At 48.7% G+C, this 23764-nt stretch overlaps 1 protein-coding gene across 1 annotated transcript in view; it reads right to left on the bottom strand.

The window, feature by feature from the left end:
• Positions 1-814: 814 nt before the first annotated feature.
• Positions 815-23764, bottom strand: part of LOC144129434 (uncharacterized) — a 191277-nt gene continuing 168327 nt past the window's right edge. Inside the window, exon 4 of the mRNA XM_077663604.1 lies at positions 815-5577. Within this exon, the coding sequence (XP_077519730.1) occupies positions 4268-5577 (1310 nt within the window). The 3' untranslated portion in view covers positions 815-4267. The remainder of the gene's footprint in view (positions 5578-23764) is intronic.

The following is a 23764-nucleotide window of genomic DNA, read 5'->3' as shown; positions in this document are numbered from 1 at the left end:
CGCAGACCGCGGCAGCATGCATGGGCTCACATGTGCAGTTTGGTTTTTACGCCTCCGTTGTTGTATTATTAGTGCGATTGGTAATTCAATACTCTTGGCGACGAAGGAAGGATGGAGCGCGATCGGCTCGCTGGATGGGAAAACCGCACAAGCGCAGAGCTTCCTCTCTTGCTGAGCGTGCATTTCTTGGGCAATGGCGACAGTGGGGTCAAAGACGCGCTTGACAGGGAAGTTAGTTTACGGACACTGTCTTCGAAGCGCTATGTGTAACTTGAGAACCACGCCCGCCTGAGGTTCTGGATGTGATCGCTTGCATTTTGATATGGACCCAATTCAATAGAAGGCGGAGCAACTTGCCATTCGCAGGCATAATTAGAACTGCTGTCGGACAGGTAGCGCCTTCGCCATGAAACGTGCCATGTTCGTTGCAACGTGCACGGAAAGTTGACGTCAGCCAGTTGGTAGGCAAGGCAATGGTGCACCGCTGTGGACATATACTGGGCGTGTTCATGCACTTTTCAATTTTTCCATGTTCTCACCCACAGCACTCTCTGGAACGGGCGAGATTTTGGCGTTTCCGTATCTAAAATTAAACAGCCTAAAATTCCTCTCCATTGCAAGCCTGCGCAGTCAGCCCGTGCTTATCTTTCTGCGACCAGTGCTTTGCGATTGGAGAAAAAGGGATGCCGAAAATGCACCAGGTCAGCCACAGCGGTGGGATGACAAGCACACTGTTTGATGAGAAATAACAAGCACATTTTACAACAGCACTCAAATGTAACGCGCATTACGAAAAGCAAGGAAACACCAAGTCAGTATGAAAAATATTACTCGGCCTTTATTTCCGACTGGGAACGAGAAAAAAAGATTTAAACAACGGCCACAGAGCCCACGCGTCTCTTATTCACTGGTTTATTGAAAAACAAACAAGCAACCAAACAAAAAATCGAGGAATCCAGAGAAAGAACAAGAAACAACACAAGTCCCATAGAGAAATACAAGAAGAAAAGCAAACTGCGGCAATACTCAGCATCGCTGCTGGAAATTTTCTCCAGGCGCTCATCCGCGCACATTATAAACAAAAACAAGAAGAATCATCCCACCGGCAAGTAATAAAAGGCAATAAAAATAATACCGAGCGAAAGCAAAATACAGGGCTAAATTCACATCTTTTTTCTCACTTTCATTTCGAATATACAGAAAAAATGCGAATAAATTACTCGGCGTTCGTTTTTCCCCACCCTCGCGTGTATGGCCACGTATGACGGCTCCTGACAAGATTCGCTCAGGATAGCGCACGAGGCGCCATTGAAAATGACTACGCGCGAGCGAGACAATAGAACAGTCACCGCGCCACTTGGAGCCACGCTGTTATGCAGAGAGGACTCTCCTTTTTGCTCAAAACAAGCGTCAAACGGAAAAGGAAGGTGGAAATTTCTCGCTCGTGCGCGGAGAGCCTTTCCGCGACGGGCATCCAGGTGGCGGGGAGAACTGCAGTTTGGCTTGGCGAATCGCTCTCAAAGGAGTTTGTGCTGCAACGTCGTGTAGCGCGCAGCCGCAGGCTTTCCCGCACGACGCCCAAGCGCTGCAGAGCGGCACCACCGAGCAGATTCGCTCTTGTTTCATTGGACGCTTCTCTCTGTCCTTTGGCGTATTACGGCGACGTGTGACCCAGCTGTGCAGATGTTTTTGGAACGCATTCGGCCGCGTCAAGTTCGGTTGAAGGCAAACGAACAGCGCCGATCGAAGGAGGCCCGCGTTTCGCGAGTACCTCGCCACTGCACAACGACGGGGAACGTAGATGTTTTGCGCAGGTTAAATTCGAGTGGTGCCAATCGACCGTATTGCAACGTCCGAGAAGGCTGGCGTGCGTGACGGCGCCGATCGCCCTATCGTTCAAAATGTTTACACACAGGTTGCGAAGGCCTGGTAAGCTCGATTCAGGGAAGTTTATATGTCGTTAGCTGCGGACGTTCCTGCAAAGTCGTTAGAGGTTTAGACGCACTGATTTTCATTTAGGGTCACCGAGATGAGCTGAATCCGATATCGACCAAGTTTCGAGCTGCGCCAATCTGTCCCTGTTGAACAAGAAGACGCCACTGTAGCCAGCGCGGCCGCTCCAATTCCACGTGGAGCACAGGAAACACGCGAATCTGTGCTTTCTCTTTGCGCTTCGCGACAACCGCAGTCGTGCGACGCAGTTTTTACGGAGCCGTCCCGAGGCCGAGGCGACGCCGGCAGTGAGCGCCGCCGCACGTGGCAGACGGCAACAACACTGGAGAGAGAGGGGGGGGCCCCTAGGAACTGGGCCCCACGGAGCCAGGTGCGCGCAGTCGGCGCCACCTGTGTATGTCGGCGCGCTTGGCTGCCGAACGGAGGCGCTCCGCTCGAGCGGTCGCCGGGCCAGCAGCGGCATCGAAACCTGGCTCAGCGGTGGCTGCAGTGGTACAACAACGTTTCGGTGGTCAGCAACCATGTGCTCTCTGACCCGCGTGCGTGGCGTTGCTGTCTGCGTCCGAAGCAGCCTGCCTGGCATGCGGGCCCCCGCACATCCAGCCCGACTCTTTACGCCGAATGATATCTGCGCGTTCCGGCACATTCCAAGAGCGGCTGTTACGCCTGTCTCAGTGGTTGCTCCAAACCAGCATGTTTAAACACCCACGACGGGGACTTAACCGCAGCTTCCTCGATACCGCGATGGTCCTCCTCCGACAATCAACCCCGACGCACAGCAGCGCGACTTTGGCCTTTCTTCTCTCCACGCGATGAGATCACTAACAGAACAACCCTGGCCGCGAAATTGAGCAAACATCGGGGCCGCAGATGGTGGGCACTCTTCGCATTCCCCTGAGCCGTAATCGTAACTACGAAGCATCATCGCCAGTTTCGACCACTGCTTTGCCGAGTTCAACTCAAAAGAAACCCGGCCATCTACTACCTCCGACACAGTCTGGCAGACAAGTGTGAGCAGGCCGCTGATCACTCGCATCAAGCGACAGGCCCTCAAGACTCACATTCGTCGCAGACAAGATTGGCGCGGTTCTCAAAGTAATTTAAGAACGTAAAAAGAGAAAGCGAGTAATCTCGGAGGGGATAAAAATGACTAAAAGGCTATCTTCGCGAGCTCCCTCTTGGTCCTACATATGGCGGTGCATTACGTACAAGAAACAAAGCGGCATATTTTCCACGAGGCGATGGCACTTCAAGTTTAAGGGCTCGGTTTAGGACGAGCTAATTTCTCGATCATTTGGCCCCTCCGGATGACTTCCGCTTGACATTCCCAGTACGAGCCAAGAGTCTCCCAACAATGATTAAAATGAGGTATACTCTGTTCGCTTGTCAACCGATTTGCAAAGAAGTACAGCTCTGCACTCAATGCGGCCGCACTCTCGAAAAGGTGCTGGAACACTCGCTCGCAGCGTGTCGCGAACAAGCTGGGGCAACGGAAGGAACAACGCTGCTGGCGTCTCTGCAACCGGAGGAGGCACGCATAACCGCGCAGCTAATGCAGGATGAGCTCAGCACAAGGGAGGGCCGAGAGGAGGGCGCGCTCCGGCGGCGACCCACGGAGATCATACGGAGCCGAAAGCGGCGACCGAAATCGCGCCGCACTTGATTGCACGAGCCGTGTACCTCGAATCTTCCACAACGCCACAGACGCATCGACCCATGCGCGCTGCCTCATTCACAAGTCTCTGCGCATCACCTCACTGCGTATTATGACGCGTGCCTTTGTACATATATGTATGCATACCCGTATTACCGTGAACAACGCTGTATATAGGTGGCCTCGTCCCCCTTTCGTTTTGATATTTCGCAAAAAGCCTTTGATTCTGGAACCTTTCGGGACGTGGTGGGCGCTCGCAGAACGGAACGAAAATGTTTGCCGTTTTGATACATGGGAGGGACGGGTTCTTTTAACAGGGATGGGCGTGCGTGCAGCGTGTGCGTGTGTATAGAGGCGCGCTGCCGTGTGCTTCCCTCCATCGTATCTTTACAATATGCACATATCTCTGCCTATGTATAGATATATAATATATGTATAATATCCTATACGTTCACAAACACCTTCGCAAAATACACGGAAGAGCGCGTTTTTGATATTCAACCGTGGAAAGGTTTGATTTACTCCTCGCTCGATACCCGTTGGCACACACATCGTGTCCACAAAAGTTCGCTACACCCTCGGCCGGAAAGAAGAACAACGAGGGGGGGGGTCAACAAGGTCTTTGTGGTGCAAAAATACTTCCTCTGCTCCGTGCCGGGGCTAGGAGGAGGCGGCCAGGGCGAAGGAGCCTCCGTTGCTCGTGTCTCCGTCGTGGTCCGGCGAGAGGCCGAGGCTGGGCGGCAGCACGTGCGGGGGCAGCGCGAGGGCGCGGCGTCGCACCAGGTCCAGCTGGAAGCCGGCCGCCAGCCGGTCCTCCAGCCGGTCCTCCAGACGGTGGTCCACCGTCAGCCGGCGGGCGTCCACGGCGACGCCCAGTCGCTCGGCGAGCAGCTCCTTGCGGTGGTGGTGGTTGATGCGCAGCCCGTCCTCCGGCTCGAGCACGTCGTCGTCTTCCTCGGCCACCTCGGAGGAGTCGGAGCGCGAGCTGGACAGGTCCAGCACGCCGGGCGTCGGGTACCGGTACGGCGTCGAAGGCAGCAGCAGCGGCGTCGGAGACATGGACATGTCCAGGGGCTCGGTCTGCTCGCTCTCGAGGAACAGGTCGCGCTGCTGCGGCGTCAGGATGCGGATCGTGTGCCGCGGCTTGCGGCGGCTCTTGGGCGGCTCCGGCAGCGGCCCCCCCGTGGCCGAGTGGGCGGCGGGCGGGCCCACCACGGCAGCTGCTGCTGCGGCGGGGCTGCTGGGCTGCAGCAGCAGCGGCGGGGGCGGCGGCGGGGGCGGCGTCGCGTCGTAGGCTCGGGGCCTGCGACCGCGGCGCGGCTTGCCCGCGTTGGCCTCGTCCTTGGGGCACTTGTGGTGCATGAGGTGGTGGCGGCGGCGAAAGCGGCCCAGGCAGAGCTGGCACTCGAACGGCTTCTCCCCCTTGTGGATGAGCATGTGCGCCTTGAGCTGGTTCGAGTCGGAGAACTTGGAGTCGCAGAGCTCGCAGGCGTACGGCCTCTCGCCGGTGTGCACGCGCAGGTGTCGCCGCAGGTTGGCCACCTGGACGAACTGGCGGTCGCAGTGGGTGCAGTGGTACGGCTTCTCGCCCGTGTGCAGGCGCATGTGCGTCTTGAGGTGGTGGTCGCGCGTGAAGCGCTTGTGGCACTCGCGGCACTCGAACGGCTTCTCTCCCGTGTGCGTGCGCTCGTGGTTCTGGAGCACGTGCTTGTAGCCGAAGCATCGCCTACAGACAGTGCAGGTGAAGACCTTGTCGCGCGGCGCCTCGCGCCGTCCCAGCAGGTTCGAGAGGAAGGCCAGCTCGCCCGTCGTCGACGAGGCGGCGCCCGCCAGAGGGGGGCTCCGAGATCCGCCACCGCTGGACGGCACCGATGAGGCCGCCGCGCCACCGCCGCCGCTGGTGGTGCTGCCGGGGCTGCCGCCGTTGCTGCGACATTCCTCACTGGCCTCTTTCATCGCACTCCGCTGACCTGCGGGAAGAAGCAGGGTCGGTGAACTACCCCAGCATGCTCAAAACAACAACAACAACGCAGCAGAAGCGTCAGGTGACACGCAAATTATTCTTAGCTAGTCTGCTAAGCAGTTTCATAGCAACGCATTCGATCCCTCCACATGGGGAGGTTAACCTGTTCACGTACTCAATCAGCGATGCATTGCCACACGTTGATTGCGCTTAGGTTCTCATATTTATTGCACTGTCACAGCAATAAAATCATCAGTCAACGCCTGTCCGCTCCTTTAGTCCTGCCTTTTTGCGCTGTACTTTGCCCTGCGAAACGTCTACTGTCTATTATAGACAAGCCCGTTGTGCCAAACGGCGGTGCGGGCGGCTAGGCACTTTTCTTCTTTTTCTCGCCCTTTGTCTGTTAGATGTTTCTGTTACGTGCTTTTAGCATACCGGAGACGTACTACCGGAGGCGTATACCGGACCCCTCCTGCGCACGCGCAATGACATGCGTGCATCCAGGCGGGGCCATACAACGAGCACAGGAGGCGTCCCCGGTGTGCTAAACACATCTACAGTCGGATACAACTCAAGTCTGCAGTGAAGCTACGCCCACATTTAAGACCGGCGCACAGAATTCCTCCACGATATAACGTAGTCCATTGTTAAAACTTCTCTTGTCACCTTAACAAAAAGCTGATCACGAGAAAAAAATAAGCTTATAAGGTTTAGAATGTTGACATTTGGCTTGTTTAATAAAGTCAAACATTAAAAAGATGATTTCGTTTAATTTTGTGACTGGCTAGCGGAGTTGTACAATACGCCGCGGACCGTGGCCCAGTGTTAACAACTGCTTTTTTTTTTAAGTTGTATCCTACTACAGTATAGAGATTTAGTATATCGTATGAGCGCTTGCGAACGTTGTACGCAAGCATTTAGCTGGAGGTTACAGTGGAAATCGCATGAGCACTTTATCGTACGCCAACCCGAACGCAACGATAGGACGGACGAATGGATGGATTGATGGATAACAAGCCTCTAAATCGGGCGGTGGCTCATATGCCACCTAGCCATGACTCGTGATATTTCAGAAGGCTATACACCGCAGCAGACACAGGGCGCTTTCAGGTGACGACACAGGGCAATTTCACTCCTCTCGTGATTTTAGCCACCAATCAGATAACCTTCGTTTGGTTATTTCTACCCGCTTAAAATGTATTTGTCCATCACAATCCTTAACCCGCAATGCTTTGAATAGAGCAGGCCGCAGTGGCGCCATCTGGTGTTATGATATGAAAATATTGAGTGTCATATTTGTCGCACTTAGGCAAGGCTATCCAAGTCGTATTGCGTAGACAGCCAGTTCCGCGACCAGTTCAGTCGAGCCAGGGCCTAATTTGTTTCAGGTAACTGGACCGAGCAATGATCTTTAATATTAAATTCACAGCGCGTACTGGCGTTCTTTCGGACCCTTGCTGCCTACCGCCGAAACGGCGTCTTTTGGCAAGGCATGGCGAAAGAATCCAAATCAAGGGAGCGCACGCTCAGCGGTATCTTGCTAGTGTTAGGAATCGAAAATAAGCGATTTTTACCCCTCACTTATTCTGTTGCCGGCGAGAGGAGGTAAAGGGAGTATCGCGCGCATCATTTAAAGCCAATGAACATGCCTAGCAACCCAATGACAGTGGCGAATTCTCTCCGAAGCGGATGACTTGGGTGCACGCTAAATGTGAAAAACAGCGTAAGTAACGCGAACGTATACATATACTTGTATACGCCCGATTTGAAATAGCGATTGCCGCGTGCGCATGACGCAAGATGACGCAAGGAGCTTGCGAGGGCGGTAGTGCGCATGCATTCGCAGGCCGCAAGGGCCAGCCTTGCGTCGTATATACGTATACGTACGCAAGCCGATGCAGCTTGCGTTGCGGCCCTTGCGGGGCTTGCGTCGTTATAACGCTATGAAAACACGGCCCGACGACCTCTTAGGACCAAACACCGCATCGCCGCCTCGATGCGATAGCTCGGTTTCATTTTGCTCTTTCTCGCCCCTCCGTAATGATACAGATGAGAAGCAGTCATATTTTCTTTTAGATAAATGGACCAATTTGTTGATGTTAAGCCTAAGTATGTACGGCGTACACTTTCGTCATAGCAACGGCACCAGGCTAGATTCTTGTTCAACTCTGTGCCGGAATTTACATTTTTATTTACATCTGTTGATTTAGTCTTTGAAAAAACAAATTCTTTGAATGCGTCCATTACTTACATAACCCACAATAATAATCATCGTCAGCCTGGCTGCGCCCACTGCAGGGCAAAGGCCTCTCCCATATCTCTCCAATAGACCCCGTCTTTTGCCAGCTGCGCCCACTGTATGCCCGCAAACTTCTTAATCTCATCCGCCCACCTAACGTTCTGCCGCCCCCTGGTATACGCTTGCCTTCTCTTGGAATTCAGTCGTTACTCTTAAGTACCAGCGGTTATGTTGCTTTCGCATTACATGCCCTGCCCAAGCCCAACTCTTCTTCTTGATCTCGGCTAGGATGTCATTAACCCGCGTTTGTTCCCTCACCCACTCTGCCCGCTTCCGGTCTCTTAACGCTACACCTATCATTTTCCTTTCCACGGCTCGCAGCGTTGTCCTTAGCTTAAGTTGAACCCTTTTAGTTAGCCTCCACGTTTATGCCCCATAGGTGAGTACCGGTAAGATACAGCTGTTAAATGCTTTTCTCTTGGGCGATACTGGTAGACTGCTATTCATGATATCAGAGAACCTGCCCTCCACCCCATTGCAACTCATAGTTATTTCGTTCATTTTTTCCCCTAAAGGCCCGAAGGCATTACATAAGCGATTCGGTTCTGTGGTCACTCAGTTGAGGACCTTTGACTTGTTGTCAATAAATGACGCCACAGTATGTCGCGCTTCTCGGGTTTCACACACTCAAACTGCCGTTGCTAGGACGGGCCGCAATGCGCGTAAGGTGCGCCGATTGCGTACGCAGGGCTTTTGCGTGCGCACAGCTAAAACTGTTAGTTTGCTGTGCCGTAGCGTGCAAGTCCTCAAAGCACGTCAACGCTGGATTGAAGTTTTTATCCGTAGTTTTTGATATCAAGCATGCGTGCATTGCGAGCCTTTCTTGTTCCAAGGAGAGAAAGTATGGAAATAGAAGAAAATGTAGCAACTGACTAAAAGCTAGATAACTGCTTCCCCAGGTGTCGTTGCCATCAGGAAAACGCATGGCAATGTGGTTCTGTGCTTAAGGGCAGAAGTTCAGTCGAGATTAGAAGTAAATCAGAGAGCTGTTGGAAGATTAGCAGTAGGTGCCCACGCGAGAACCACGAACGAGGCAGTGCAGGGGGATATGGGTTGGGCAACGTTCGAAGCACGGGAAGCTCAGAGTACAATACTATACGAAGAATGCCTGAGGAAATTGGACGATAACAGGGGGGCAGCTAAGGTATTTAAATACCTATACAGAAAGAGCGTTGACTCACAGTGGCGGAAACGAACTAGAAAGCTGGCCAGTAAGTTTGCCAGACACGAGGACAGATAAAAAAACGCGGAAGGTAAAAACTGGATTAATCCGATGGAAAATAAGCAGTGTGTTGAGCAGTATCGGCACTGGCAAAGGCAGATCGGAAGGAATCGTTCTATAACTCAAGAGGCAGTGCCGTACTCTTTGAAGCTAGATTAGGGTGCCTTAGAACGCGCAGCTATAAAAAGAAATTTAAGCAAGAAGATGACACGTGTCCTGTGTGTGGTAAATAAGTAGAAGTGATTGAAGATCTCATACTCGAATGTTATGGCATCTAGCCGGATGTCGATGCAGGCATAGTCACTCTTCCTGAGGCCCTAGAGTTAGAGATAACAATGGCATGTGAATAAATCTGCGGTGGAAGTTAGCAAAAAGCGATTGGTGGCTCAAAAGCAGAGAGGCGACATAAGGTTAGAAGTGGAGGATTGAAAATGTATTCCAAGAAAATTGCGCAATTATAGATGAGCTGCAAAGCATTATCAATGAGTTAGACAAGCAGAGCAGAACGGAGGGTCTAAAAATTAACATGCAGACCACCGAGGTAGTGTTCAACAGTCTACCAAGGGAAGAGCAGCTCACAATTGGTAGCTAGGTGCTGGGAGCGGTAAGCGAATACGCCTACTTAGGACAGGTAGTGACCGCTGATCCGAATCATGAGAGGGAAATAACTAGAAGAATACTAATGTGGTGGGGCAGGTTCTCTCAGATCATGAATGGCAATTTACCCATATGCCTCGAGAGAAAAGTGTACAACAGCTGTACCTTGCGGGTACTCACCTACGGGGCAGAAACATAGAGGCTAACGGAAAGGGTTCAACTTAAGTTAAGGACAACGCAGCGAGCCACAGATAAAAAAAAAATGATAGGTGCAACGTTAAGTGACCGGAAGCGGGCAGAGTGGGTGAGGGAACAAACGCGGGTTAATGGCATCCTAGTTGAAATCGCCTAAGAAAATCACCTGTCGGCTAAACCACGGCGCGACCAGCGGAAGAGATAACGGATAAAAGCCGGTTAGCGAAGACAACGCCAGGAAACCAAGAGGGCGCTGGCAGAAGGCACCGGAGGATACAAGGAAGACCGGGCGACGGGCTTGCTCATCAGTTCGGTGGCGGTGCACTGTACGCACGGCTCGATCTGAAGCGTTTCCTTCTGCTTCTGCAGGTGAGCGATTTCAGTGATTCTTTTTCGAGTTGTCCTTTCTGTGCACCGCTACCGAACCGCTTGTGTTTTCTTGTGCTTCGATTGTTGTGGTTTGGCTGCGTCGAGAATGGGTGGGAAAGATGATGCCAAGGAGATAAAGGAACTGTCTAAACAGCTTGAAGCCTTCAAACGGGACATGCGCACTGGGTTGAGAGAACTTAAAGACAGTGTAAAATATTGTGCTGATACATGTGATGAAGTGAGCGAATTCAGAAAAGAATTTCAACACTTGAGGGATGAGATAAAACAGCTACTCAAAGAAAATGACACCCTGAAAGATGAAAATCAAAAGCTGTCACAAATGATTGAAGAACTTGAGCAGTACCAAAGAATGAACAACCTTGAAATCAAGGGGATTCCAAAAACAAGTGAAACAGATGATGCCTTGAACATAGTTGAAAAATTAGGTGAAACCCTTGATGAAAGTATTCAAGAAAGTGACATTGATACATGTCACTGGGTCCCGACACAGAAAGCAGATGTTCACAACATTGTGGTTCGCTTCGTTCGACGAACAAAAGCGTGATGAAGTCCTCGCCAAGGCCAGGAAAAAATGGCTGACATGTAAAGAGCTTGGTGTGGATTCGAAGAACTCTGTGTATGTAAATGAACACTTGACACAAAAAAACAAGAAACTGCTCGCGGCTGCGCGCAAGAAAAAATCCGAGGTAAACTGGCAGTTCGTCTGGACTTCAAAAGGGCGGGTGTTGGCACGGAAAAACGGGACTTCAACGGTCATCCGGATGGCTTCCCAAAATGACTTGGCAAAGATGACACCCGAGAGTGGATAGACACTTAGGCACTTTTTCAATGCTTTGAAAAATATTCATTATGACAGTACCATCGATCAGCGACTCTTATTATGACATATCTCGCCTAAATGAAAAAACTACCTGTTTAAAAAGTTTCTCAACCATGCATATTAACGCCAGGAGTTTAAAGAACAAAGTTGATGAGATAGAGAACCTGATGGCATGCATAAAAATTAAATTTGACGTTGTACTTTTCACAGAAACGTGGCTATCTCTAAACGATCCCATGCCTATTTTTAATGGTTATCGCTCGCATCACTTAACTAGAATCAACCAAAGGGGAGGAGGTGTGGCTATGTACATAAAAGAAGGAATACGTTTTACCGTAGTGGATAAATTCTCTGTAGTTACTGAAGACGTGAAATGCCTTACAGTACATGTAGGGAAGGCCCCAATATCGGTCATCTTTAGACCTCCTACTGGCGACAAAGAAAAATTTTGCAGTTTTCTAGATACAGTGCTTCCGCACGCCTGCGTTAGCGATGAACCTGTGATAATCATGGGAGATGTAAACATGAGCTCACCGGATACATGGGCGTGGGAACTGAAATCACTTCTAGCTTGTCACGCCTGCAGCAACCATGTTACATTACCAACCCTAGTCACAAAGAATAGTGCCACTTCAATTGACATTTGCGTTACAAACATAAATGATGAGAATATAATTACAGGCGTGCTTGCAATTGACATGAGCGACCATTTACCGCTATTTTCTATTACGAATTTCGCATCATACAACCGTGCTTCCCGTGCGCCTTTTTACGGCCCAATGATAAACGAGTGTCCGCTACAACACTTTCGGGAAATAATTGCAGCGATAGACTGGCAGGCGGTCTACAATGAACGCGATGTGGATACAGCTTTGGACACCTTTCTTGCAAACATGAAAAGCTCCTACGACGCGGCTTTCCCGTTACGGAGCGAACGAAGCAGAAATAAGAAGGCAAGAAAACCTTGGATAAACTGTCATCTATATAGTGACATAAAAAAGAAAAAAAATGCGATGTATCACCTTTCTGCAAAAACAAGGGATCAAGAACAGTTTGCAGCTTTTAAAAAAATTAGGAACCAACTTCAAAGCAAACTGAAAAAAGCTAAAAAAGAGTATCAGGAACAGCTGTTCTCAGGCATACGCAATGAACCGAAACTGATATGGGATGCTGTGAATAAAATAACAAGTAGAAAGTCAAGTATCAGGTCACGAACAGCGTATCTGAACAAAAGCCAAGTAACAAGCATGAACGAAAGTTTCCTGCAAACTGGATCTTGTGCTTCAAGAGCAGGTAATGAAAGTGTGGCTCATGCAATCGATATCACACCTGTGACTAGCACTATTTTCATGCAGCCCACAGATAGCGCAGAGATACGGAATTTAATAGACAAACTGAAAAGTGATGCCTCGCCCGGACCCGACGGAATTCGGCCGGTGCCGATTAAGTGCGTCTCAAACGAGATAAGTGAAGTCCTAGCTTACATTGTTAACTTGTCAATATCCTCAGGAATTTTTCCGGAGGCCTTAAAAACTGCACGAGTGACATTAATCCACAAAGGCGGCGCGAACGATCTAGTCTCAAATTACCGACCAATATCTGTCCTAAATATATTCTCAAAGATTTTTGAAAGTGTGATATTTGACAGGCTGTGGTCATTTTTCGTTAAACACGATGTGATCTCAGACTGCCAATATGGCTTTCAATAACATAAGTCGGCCGATCAAGCCCTTGTTAGTATTAAAGATAAAATAATTGCAAACATTGAAAAACAACACGTTACACTCGGACTTTTTTTAGACTTAAGAAAGGCTTTCGACTCAATTGATCATAAAATGCTATTACAAAAATTAGAAATCTACGGGATACGTGGCATTGCTGGTGATTTAATAAGAAGTTATTTAACGAATCGAAGCGAATTTGTTCAGGTAAACTCTATTTCTTCTGATATTTTGCCTTTAACAAAAGGTGTACCTCAGGGCTCAAAACTGGGCCCACTATTGTTCCTTATATACGTAAATGACATTGTACGAATACCTGACTCACCAGACATGGCAATGTATGCAGATGATACCAATGTATTTTTTACATCCAGTGACGTTTCCGAACTTGCTTTCAGCGCAAATACTTATCTAAATCGTCTGTCAGAACGGCTGAGCAAAAACAGCCTCGAACTGAATAGAGCAAAAAAAAAAAAAACCTACATTTTATTCAGGCCTCGTAACAAAAACATGCATAGTGACATTAACTTATATTTTAATGACACGGAAATTACTCGCGTTAAGGAACAAAAATTCTTAGGTGTATGGTTTGATGAACATTTATCGTGGAGTTCACATATAAGCAGGCTATGCAATGATCTTTCGAAATCCGTAGGTATTATTAAAGGAATAGCCCACCTAATTCCTCTTTGGCTCAAACAACAGTCCGGCGGTGCACGACATACGTGTAACATGCATCTGGTTCTTTTTCACTAGGCTGAAGACGGTATCTCGGAAGGAGCGTAAAGACGGACTACGGAAGCGCACGACGAGTTTCATCGTCCGGTCAACCAATCAGCAGCGGCGATTCTCAATACGTCACACCCATGGAAAAGGAGAAGGACCACATATGGGAACGGTGCAAACGAGAACCAGACGACATGGTGCTGAAAGAAGAGTATAGAAGGATGAGAAATAAGGTGACAGCAAAGCTAAGGTTGGCGAAAAAGCGATACTTTCTAAACAAATTTTCAAACAGCAAAGGAAATACAAAAGGCACATGGAATTTAGTGAACCAGGTTTTGTGTAAAAAACCAAAGCAAGGTATCGACGAGACCATTAAAGCAAACTTTAGAGAAGATGCAGATGTCAAGAAACTTGCCGACAGATTTAATGACCAGTTCGTAAAATCAATTGAAAGCTTGAGAGATACTGTGCGGGAGGCACGGCCAAAAACAAAGGAGATAGACTCGCTCCAGAAATCGGCCTACTTACCCCCATTAACAGAAACTGACTTGTGGAACATAATAAATTCAATACAGGTTAATAAGCCAGCAGGAATAGATGGCATTAGACCAAGGGACATTCAGAGGAACTTTAAAGAACTGAAGAACGTTATTCTAACAATCATAAATGGAGCCTTAAACTCTGGAGTAATTCCTGAAAAACTTAAAATTTCAGTTGTCAGACCTTTATACAAGAAGGGTAAAAAAAATGATTGCATCAATTACAGACCGATATCAATATTACCTGTCCTTGCATACGTAATGGAAAAATATATAGCGAAGATAATGACTGTATTTTGCGAGAAGAACTCAGTGTTTACAACAAGTCAGTATGGTTTCCGAACCGGTCGAAGTACGATTATGCTGTTAGAAGATTTTAGCGACCTTGTGCACTCAAAAATTGACCAAAATGAAATTGTGCTGAGCTTATTTCTTGACCTGAGCAGAGCATTTGATACAATCGATCGCAATATTTTACAAGATAAGCTAAAAAAGTTGGGTTTCCGAGGGCCGTTTGCCGCATGGTTTCAAAATTACTTCACGAACCGTAAACAGACGGTGAAAATTGATACCGAATACAGTGAATTAATAGTCACTAAATTTGGTGTACCTCAAGGTTCTTCTCTAGGACCGTTATTATTCAACTTATACGTGAACGACCTCGGATTCCTAAATTTAAACTCCAAGTTGTACCAATTTGCTGACGACACCGCACTGGTAATGGCACATTCCAGTTTGGAAGAAGCCTCATTCGCTCTTCAATCGGATGTTCATAAGTTTATGAACTGGTACAAAAATAATTACATTTTTCCAAATAGCTCAAAAACAAAGCTCATGTGTTTTCACAATCCCCACAAAAAACTGGATGTGCTACAGCCAATATTTCTACACGTTGAAAAATGCCACAACTGTCTATGTGTCCCACTTGAATACAGTAATAATGTCCGGTACTTAGGCATTGAATTTGATCCTACCTTGTCGTGGAGTAACCATGTGAATTTTATTTGTAAAAAGCTACGAACTGTTGCAGCACAGATGTATCATATAAAAAGCTGCACAACTGTCAACATAAGAAGAATGGTATACCAGTCCTTGGGGGAAGCACAGTTACGGCATGGCATTACACTGTACGGGTTTTGCTCAGAAACACTAAAAAAGAAAATTACCAGCGTAATTTATAAATGTGTTCAAAATGTTTTGTATGGTGTGCTATTAGAGGGTAAAGAGAAAAAAGACCTGTATAGAGCAGGAGACCTACTACCATTTGAAGAATTCAAGAGATATACTATCTATACCAGGTTCTATTACGACAATATGTTTAAGTCAGAGAAGCCTCAAAGCAAGTTCACCTTAAGAAACATAGAACGATTCAGCGTCCCCAGAATTTATACGAATTATGGCAAACGGTGCAGAGCTTACTATGTGCCTGCATTATTCAATAAACTATCCGATGTCGAGATCAGCCATACATCGATAAAAAAGGTAAAACGAGTACTAAAGGATGTTTTCCTTAAAAATCTATAAAAAGGTTTGCACCTTAACATTACATGCTGTATATGTGTTACGTTGTATATTTCCACATTCACTATTTCATTTTCTTTATTCAAGTGTCTAGATGTGTAATTATATATATTAGCCTTTTTACTTTGTTTTTTTTTAATGGAATTTCCCCGTGTCGTAGAGAAGATGCAGTATCTGTGTATGCTTGCCCAATTCTTTAGTTACTAACAAAATTCAATCTGTCCACAGACTAACGATGATGACATGTCGCGCTTGTGTACAAAAACTGTGAATGATCTTGTGCTTTAACCAAAAATTTCCGCTGTCCAGATAGCGACGACGGTAACATGTGCTCTTGTTTTTTTGTTGTACTTTGATAAGATTGTCAAGCCAGTGATTTAGTTCTAGAAAGGTACCGAGAAAACATGTGTATTTCGCAGGCTGCCGGCACCGCAGACAAGCACAACAGTGCTTAAGCGGTGCGGGAATGTACGCTTTGTAAACAGTTGGACAAAATAAAACATTATTATAAAAAAAAAATACAATGCCCTTTTTTATTCAAAGTTCTGCTATGGGATCTTGGTATGGGGAACAACAACAACAATGAACTACAACAACCTAATTATTTTACAAAAACGCATTCTTCGTATATGTAGCAATTACCATGGTCGTTATGCAGATCTTGAAACCTCTCTATTATTCCAGCGTTATTCACTTCTTCGCGCAGACAAAATTTAATATAAGAAGCTTCTGCTTACAGTACACAAACAGAAATTATTCTCTAAAACATTCAATACAGATACATCTCGGCACCTTCTACGGCGAAACATCCGACACACGCCGAAAACAAGAACAAATTATGGAAAGCAAACATTTTTATATCAGTCAACTGAAATATTAAACACGGTTGAGGAACTGTTAGACTTTAGCGCTCCATTGGGTACTTTCAAAAAAGCGTTAACCGCATTGCTACTAGCCGATGTTGTTTCCTTTTCTTGATCAATGTCATTCTGTTCCATTTCTGCTTGTTTGTATGTACATACATCCCGTCACCAAATGGATATATACAGTGCAGTTGTGCTATGTGTGCATTGTGGCTGTGTAGTGCGTATTACAAGTGTAATATGTTTGTACTTGTGTAAATTCTGTACTTTTGACTTTTATATGTATTTCCTTCGTTTATCACTGCTGTCGAAACTGTTTGCTGTAGGGGGCTGGGACCTTTCGTCAGGTCACTGGTACCTTTAGTCCCAGTCTCCACTCGCTATGACGAGGAAATAAATTTCATTCATTCATTCATTCAATCAATCAATCAAAAATTAAGAAAAAAGAAATCGGCTTGGGCAGGGCGTGTAATGCGAAGACAAGACAACCGCTGGTCCTTAAGGGTAACAGAATGGATTCCAAGACAAGGCAATCGCAGCAGGGGGCGGCAGAAAGTTGCGTGGGCGGACGAGATTAGGAAGCTTGCAGGCATACGATGGGCGCAGCTGGCAAAGGATAGGGTTAATTGGAGAGACATGGGAGAGGCCTTTTCCCTGCAGTGGGCGTGGCTGATGACGATGATGACGGTAAACACGGTAACTACGGCAACTGCTACCATACGCCAAATATGTGGCTGGCAAGCCTGAAAAATATTGCTATCAGGGCTTGTTCACGAGTCACATCGGTAAAAATCGTCGCCCGCCTGTCATGCTTCCTTTCGCTTTATTACCTTATAAAGGCACCCGGACTGGGCCGAAATGCGCACTGCAGACGGACACTGCTACCTATAGCTTTCTTCTACAGCCAGACGCGGCAGCGTATATACGTGGGTTGAAACAGGGCGGCACTGGCTGCGAAAATCTGGGCGTCCACGAGTATATAGCGTGAATATATGCATGCATGCGAAAGCCCGAAGTGCCCGTGCTTCGTCTGGGCGCGATCAGGGACGACGCTCTACACGGCGCAGCTGCCGCTGTACAAACTGTCAGCAGGCGAACGTTTTGCATGTTGGACCCGGTGCACGTGCGTCGGGGGCTCCTATGATGTGCTTGTCGCCGACAGACGATATCCTCAGCAGGGCCTGCACTGAGAGCTCCTCGCACGAACATTTGGACGCAACTTCAAGCAGCGCAGCCCCGCCGGATCATCTCTCGGGCAGCCATCTTGGATTACCGGGGGCGCCCTTTATAGTCCGTGTGTGTACACGCCCGCAAGGCGCGGCGAGATACGTAGCGATAGGCTCATGCGCATTCGTTACCCGCAGAGTAACGCACGCAAATTGCTTTAGCAATGAGGCAGCGTACGCAGCGGCTCAGCGGGTAACGAATGCGCATGCGCAGGTCTCTACGTATCTCGCCGCGTCTTGCAGGAGGAGTACGCACGCTACAAACCATGGCGTGCGCGCTACGGGCACGTACGTTACGGGATGCGTTGACAAGATGGCGGCGCGCTGCTCGCCCGCTTCGGAACAAAAAAGTCATCGCTCCATTCTGCGGCGCGATAGCTCGCTCTAAACGGTAGTGGTTCGCTTTTATTTACCACGCTCTCGCCCACACGCACAGGTATAAGCGACAACTAGCCCCTGGTTTTCAGACACTGTGGCTATTTTTAAGCTGTCAAGCCGAACTGATGAAGTGATTTTCTCGTATAGCAACGACACCTGGCGAAGCGGCTCTCTAGCTTTTAGTCAGATGTTACATATTCTTCTGTTTGCGTGGTTTTTCTTCTTGGAGCAAAGCAAAAAAGGCTCACAATGCACGCACCCTTGTTACCAACGATTAAGGATAAAAATTTATTCAACCTAGCGTCGATGTGTTCTGACCTCTTGTCACAAGACGGCACTAAACGTGCACTTGAGGGGGCGGTAAAATTAAAAATGCAGTCATGTGTAGAAAGTAATAGAATACTCGGAGAACTTCAGAACGGGTCCAGAAGAGGTAGGCGCTTAGATGACAGCCTGTTCGTGCTTACCCAGTGCACAGAAATAGCTTAGGTGGAAAACAGACCGCTGTATTTAGCCTTCCTGTACGTAAGCGGTGCATACGACAACGTGAACAGGGAACTCCCGTGGAACATGTTAAAAGATGAAGGTATCGGTCATGAGTTAATTGGTTTTCTACAGGAAATATATCGAGAAAATAAAGTTGAAATAACATGGGAAGGAATTAGGAGCACAACTGTCGAGGTACACAAAGGATTAAGGTAATGTTGTCCTGTATCACCGCTGATAAGTATGGAAAGAAGGCTACAAGGAAGCAATCTAGGTTATGATCTGTCGTACAGATTAGGCGGAAAGGTTGTTGAGCAACGACTACCGGATTTAATGTATGCGGACGACATTGTACTGTTAGCAGATAGCCAGGAAGATTTGCAAACTTTGGTTAATTGCTATGGAGACGAAGGAGACAGTCTAGGTTTCAGATTTAGCGCAACTAAGTACAACTAAGTCAACGGTATACAACTGATCAGGAGCTTACAATACAAGGCCATGAGATGCCCCGAGTGGCCGAATACAAATATCTCGGGGTATGGGTAAACGAAGGGCATATGTACACGGAAAAGCACGAACAGTCTCTCATAGCAAAAGGGCGAAGAGATGCCGGAATAATGAAACATAGGGCATTGTGGGGGCACAACAGGTACGAAGTACTGAGAGGTATTTGGAAAAGAATAATGGTGCCGGGGCTTACTTTCGGGAATCCGGTTCTATGCTTAAGGGCTGAAGTTCAGTCGCGATTAGAAGTAAATCAGAGAGCTGTTGGAAGATTAGCACTAGGTGCCCACGGGAGAACCACAAGCGAGGCAGTACAGGGGGATATGGGCTGGGCAACGTTCGAAGCACGGGAAGCTGAGAGTAAAGTACTATACGAAGGACGTCTGAGGAAATTGGATGATAACAGGTGGGTAGCTAAGGTATTTGAATACCTGTACAGAAAGAGCGTTGACTCACAGTGGCGGAAACGAACTAAAAAGCTGTTCAGTAAGTTTGCCAGAGACGAGGAAGGAGAAAGAAAGAGCATTAAACGACAGGTCAAAAACGTCAAAGGTAAAAATTGGATAGATTCAATGGAAAAGAAGCATAGTGTAGAACTATATCGATACTGGAAAAGGCAGATCAGGAAGGAAGTGTTTTATGATAACTCAAGAGGCGGTGCCCTACTCTTTGAAGCTAGGTCGGGGTGTCTTAGAAGGCGCAGCTATAAAAAGAAATTTAACGAAGAAGATGAGACATGTGCTGTGTGTGGTAAATCTGTAGAAACAGTAGAACACCATATACTAAAATGTGATGGTATCCATCCCGATGCCGATGCAGGCACAGTCAGTCTTCCTGAGGCCCTTTGGCTTAGAGATAACAATAGTCATGTAAATAAATCTGCGGTGGAAATTAGCAAAAAGCGATTGGAAGATTGGTGGCTCAAAAGCAGAGAGGTGACATAAGGTTAAAAGAGTAGGAAGACGTATTTTAAAAAATGGCGAATTTTGATAACTTACAACACAGTTAAACAAAAATAAAGGGAAAAAAAGATGAGCATGGTGGCCATCCCCCTGTTTCAAGGGGGACGCTCCTACTTTCCATCCATCCAGGGGCGCCATATACAGCGCACGCAACGCAGTGAGCGACAGTACGCCCAACTAAAAGTGTCTTATTAAGGTATTCACGTAGGTCACCCGCAAGGGGCGTATAGCGGCATTCGCGATGTGAATAATGCCTTAGGTCCTCACAAATCTCACGCCATTAGCGGGGGGCGGCCATTTGGTCAAGCATTGTAAGCAGTGCGGGTGCGTGCCGGTGTTTGATGCCACGTGTGTGCTTGGTAGGGGAGGCACAAGGTTGGGGCGTGAGATTTGCGAGGCTTATCACATTAACAGGGAAGGAGATAACTGTGTAAGCACGACATCACTTGCCTTGTACAAAAAAGAAACAATGTACCTAAGGAATAGTTTGCCCCATTTTGATTAGAATGTGCTGGTACTGTTTCTGCCCAGTGTGCACATGCTCCACTCAAAATGTATCTAAGGAATAGCTTTGCCCCGATTTGATTAGATTGTGCGTGTACTGTCTCAGCCCAGTGCGCGCATGCACCGCTCAAAATGCATTTATGTACTTTTTCTCGCAGCAAAACCTCAGTTGATGTTTAGCGCTCGTCCTGTCTTCTTCTCTGCCTGCGTCCCAGTTTTATGCGCTAGTCTTTTAATTAATGATGACTTAACAACTAGCCCAGCTTTCCGCATTGATAGCATCGGCCCAACTGCGGATGCGTGGTGTGCAGGACTGCTGCCATGGAGGCGGTGAATTCACCGATGTCGAGCTGGCCCGCCTTGTGCACGGCTCATGTTCTGCTACGGGCGAAGAGCGTACGAATCTGACAGCGGGCACTTGCTTGACAATAGCCGTGCATGAAGGTGCCGACGGCCGGAGAGCCGTTTTTCAAGAGATTGAAGATTGGTTTTGGGGGAAAATAAATGGGGCAGCAACTGTCTCGCACATCTCGGTCGACACCCGAACCGCGCCGTAAGGGAAGGAGGGAGTGAAAGAAGAAAGGGAGAAAGGTGCCGTAGTGGAGGGCTCCGGAATTTTGACCACCTGGGGATCTATAACGTGCACTGACATCGCACAGCACACGGGCGCCTTTTGCGTGTCGCCTCCATCAAAACGCGGCTGCCGCGGTCGGGTTCGAACCCGGGTACTCTGCCTCACTAGCCGAGAGCCTCAACCACTGAGCCACCGCGGCGGGTACGTTTTTTGGGAGGTGAGCAATTTGCGACGTGCTTGTTCGCTCAGCTATCTTTGTCACCTACTGAAAGTACAACTGAATCTAGCGGAGGCGCTGCCCATCGCGTTGCTGCGAGCATAATAGACTTCACGCCATGTTCATTCGAAGCAGCGCTACGTTGATGTAATAAAAACTGGAAAACGATCTCGCTGGGTCTGCCGCTCGTACTGCGAGCGCATGACAGTGTTGGCGCCACAGTTCTGCCGCCTAAATAAGGAAGGTAAGATCAGCGCTTTGCCTTTCTGCTGAAACAGCGTCTGTGCAGCTACGGCAGTTCGCGGACTATAGAGCCGCTGGATATATGAGTTATCTACGGTGCCACTTTGGGAATTTTGGCAATTAATAGTGCCTTATTTATCCACGCTGTGTCTTGCATGAGTAGCAGCTGTAAACCGGTATGAAAAACTGCAAGCCGTGTATGTTCCTGCGTGCGATGCAGATGGCTAACTGCTACTGTCAACAGGCAGCTTGTTTATATCACGGCACAAAAATGCGCGAACAGTGTTGCGCACACAAAAACGAAGTGCACCTTATGATGAGGCCATGCGCGAGCCGGCTTGGAAGGACCCCAAGCACTGCGCACTATATAGCCGCGAGAACGGTCGCGCTGCTTGATAGCGCCGCCTCAGTGAATGCCTCCTATCGATCCATGCGAGGGACTTATCGTATACGGTCGTATACGGAATGCTGCTGGAGTTAAATCTGGCACGAATAAACGGTTCATCTTGACGCGACTATTTCGCCGCCTTTGCGTCCACTTTCACGCAGCGATGGCATGAGCCAACCATGCACCGCATGGTTAAAGTGCCGAGTGGACTGAGGAAGGCTAGAAGGAAGGAAACTGGCGGCCTCCGTCGGCGACTGATCACATCAGCCGAATTAAGACGCGTCGCACTGCGGTGGCGAATGCCGACAGAGTACAGTGCTTTGTCGTGCAGCTTTCTAAAGAACGTCTCCTCTATATTGCTAGAATCACCCCACGTGTTGTGATATACAACAGAATACAATGCTTGAGTAGTAAACATTGCGTCACAGACAGTGCTGTTGCACGGCGATCATTCTGTCTTTTTCTGCGCATTTCTTTTCTGTACTAGCACGTGATGCACAATAGTAAGGTCAGTGGGCGGATATGCAGTTTACACATCCAAGCTTCACAAAACCTCGCACCGTGTCTGCTTACGAGTGAAGTAGAGTAGAAAAAAGCCGCCAGAATCGCAGCTGATGCAGAGGTTCATGATGACACGCCTGCGTCTCTTCCGGGGGTGAGCAGAGCGCTGTGCGTGGGACATCGATCGAGCTCGGCATGGAACACAAAAAAACTCCGGCTGACGAACGCGAGGCGACGACACGCGTGCAGCGTATACCGCACCTTTACCGCCTCGGCTGCAGCTGAACTTGTTTGCGTGCGGGGCAACGAGAGAATGTCTAAAAATTAAAATCGAGCAAGTGAAAACGATCGTGCAAGGAGCGTGCAGGTTCCACGAGAGGAGACGAGGACGCCGCCTTGCGTGAGCACAGCATGCACCACACTGGCAAGAAATAGCGCTAATGTGCCGACTACGAAATGTGTACCTTCGCGAGGATCCGTCGGAGCCAGCGGCAGGGCCGTCGCCGAGACACACGTGCCCCATGGACCAGTCTTGCACGCAGGCTGGCGAGAAAGGGCCGCGGAAACTGCATAACCGGGCGGACGCGCCCTTCGCGAAAGGGGGCACGCTATTGTGAAGAGGGCGCAGGGCAAGGCGGCACGGTTTGCCTTGCGGCGGAAGGGCACCGCACGAGAGAAGGGCCGGCGCGCAACTCCTGCCACCAAACAAACTATCCGAGCCTCTTTACGCTGCAGGGGAAGAGCATGAAAAATAACAAAACTAAAACACAAAAGAATGCTGGGGGCAAGTGGTGAACAGGCAACAAAAAGTGGGAACCAAAGCTCCGTCGGCTTTTCGCCAGAGACGAGGGACGGGGGGAAGGGTAGCTTTTTTTCCTTTTTTTTAGCGGCCGTTTAATTAGAGGCGCCGAAGGACGATGCGAAGAAAGGGCGTAAGGAAAAGAAAAGTAGGGGGAAACAAAGGGAGGCCACTTGTCGCAGTCGCCTCTGTGCGTGGCGGGCCTTGACAGTGCGAAGGGCGCGCCTGTTGTGGGGAAAAGCGGCGCTCGCGGGCTCGGCCGAATAAAGGGGTTCTCCTGCGAATGGGTCGGAGCAGAGGGAAGGATGTCTTTGTCAGCCCGAGGGATCGGTGAGAAGCCAACTCGCTCGTGCCGCCGCGGGGAGTGCCGAGTCGGCGCCGCCTTTGGACCCTGCGTCCGCCGCCCCAGTCTGCCTTTCTCTCTTCACCCATTCTCTCTGGGCATCCCGGCCGCTCACGCGACTCGAGGCGACGCTATAGAAGATAAGATGAACACGCGAAATGAGTTTCCAAGACCCC

Source organism: Amblyomma americanum, chromosome 4 (genome assembly GCF_052857255.1).
Source record: "Amblyomma americanum isolate KBUSLIRL-KWMA chromosome 4, ASM5285725v1, whole genome shotgun sequence".
In the NCBI taxonomy this organism is placed as follows: Eukaryota; Metazoa; Arthropoda; class Arachnida; order Ixodida; family Ixodidae; genus Amblyomma; species Amblyomma americanum.
Note: the sequence above shows the minus strand (reverse complement) of the source record. Positions and strands in the feature narration are given on the sequence as shown.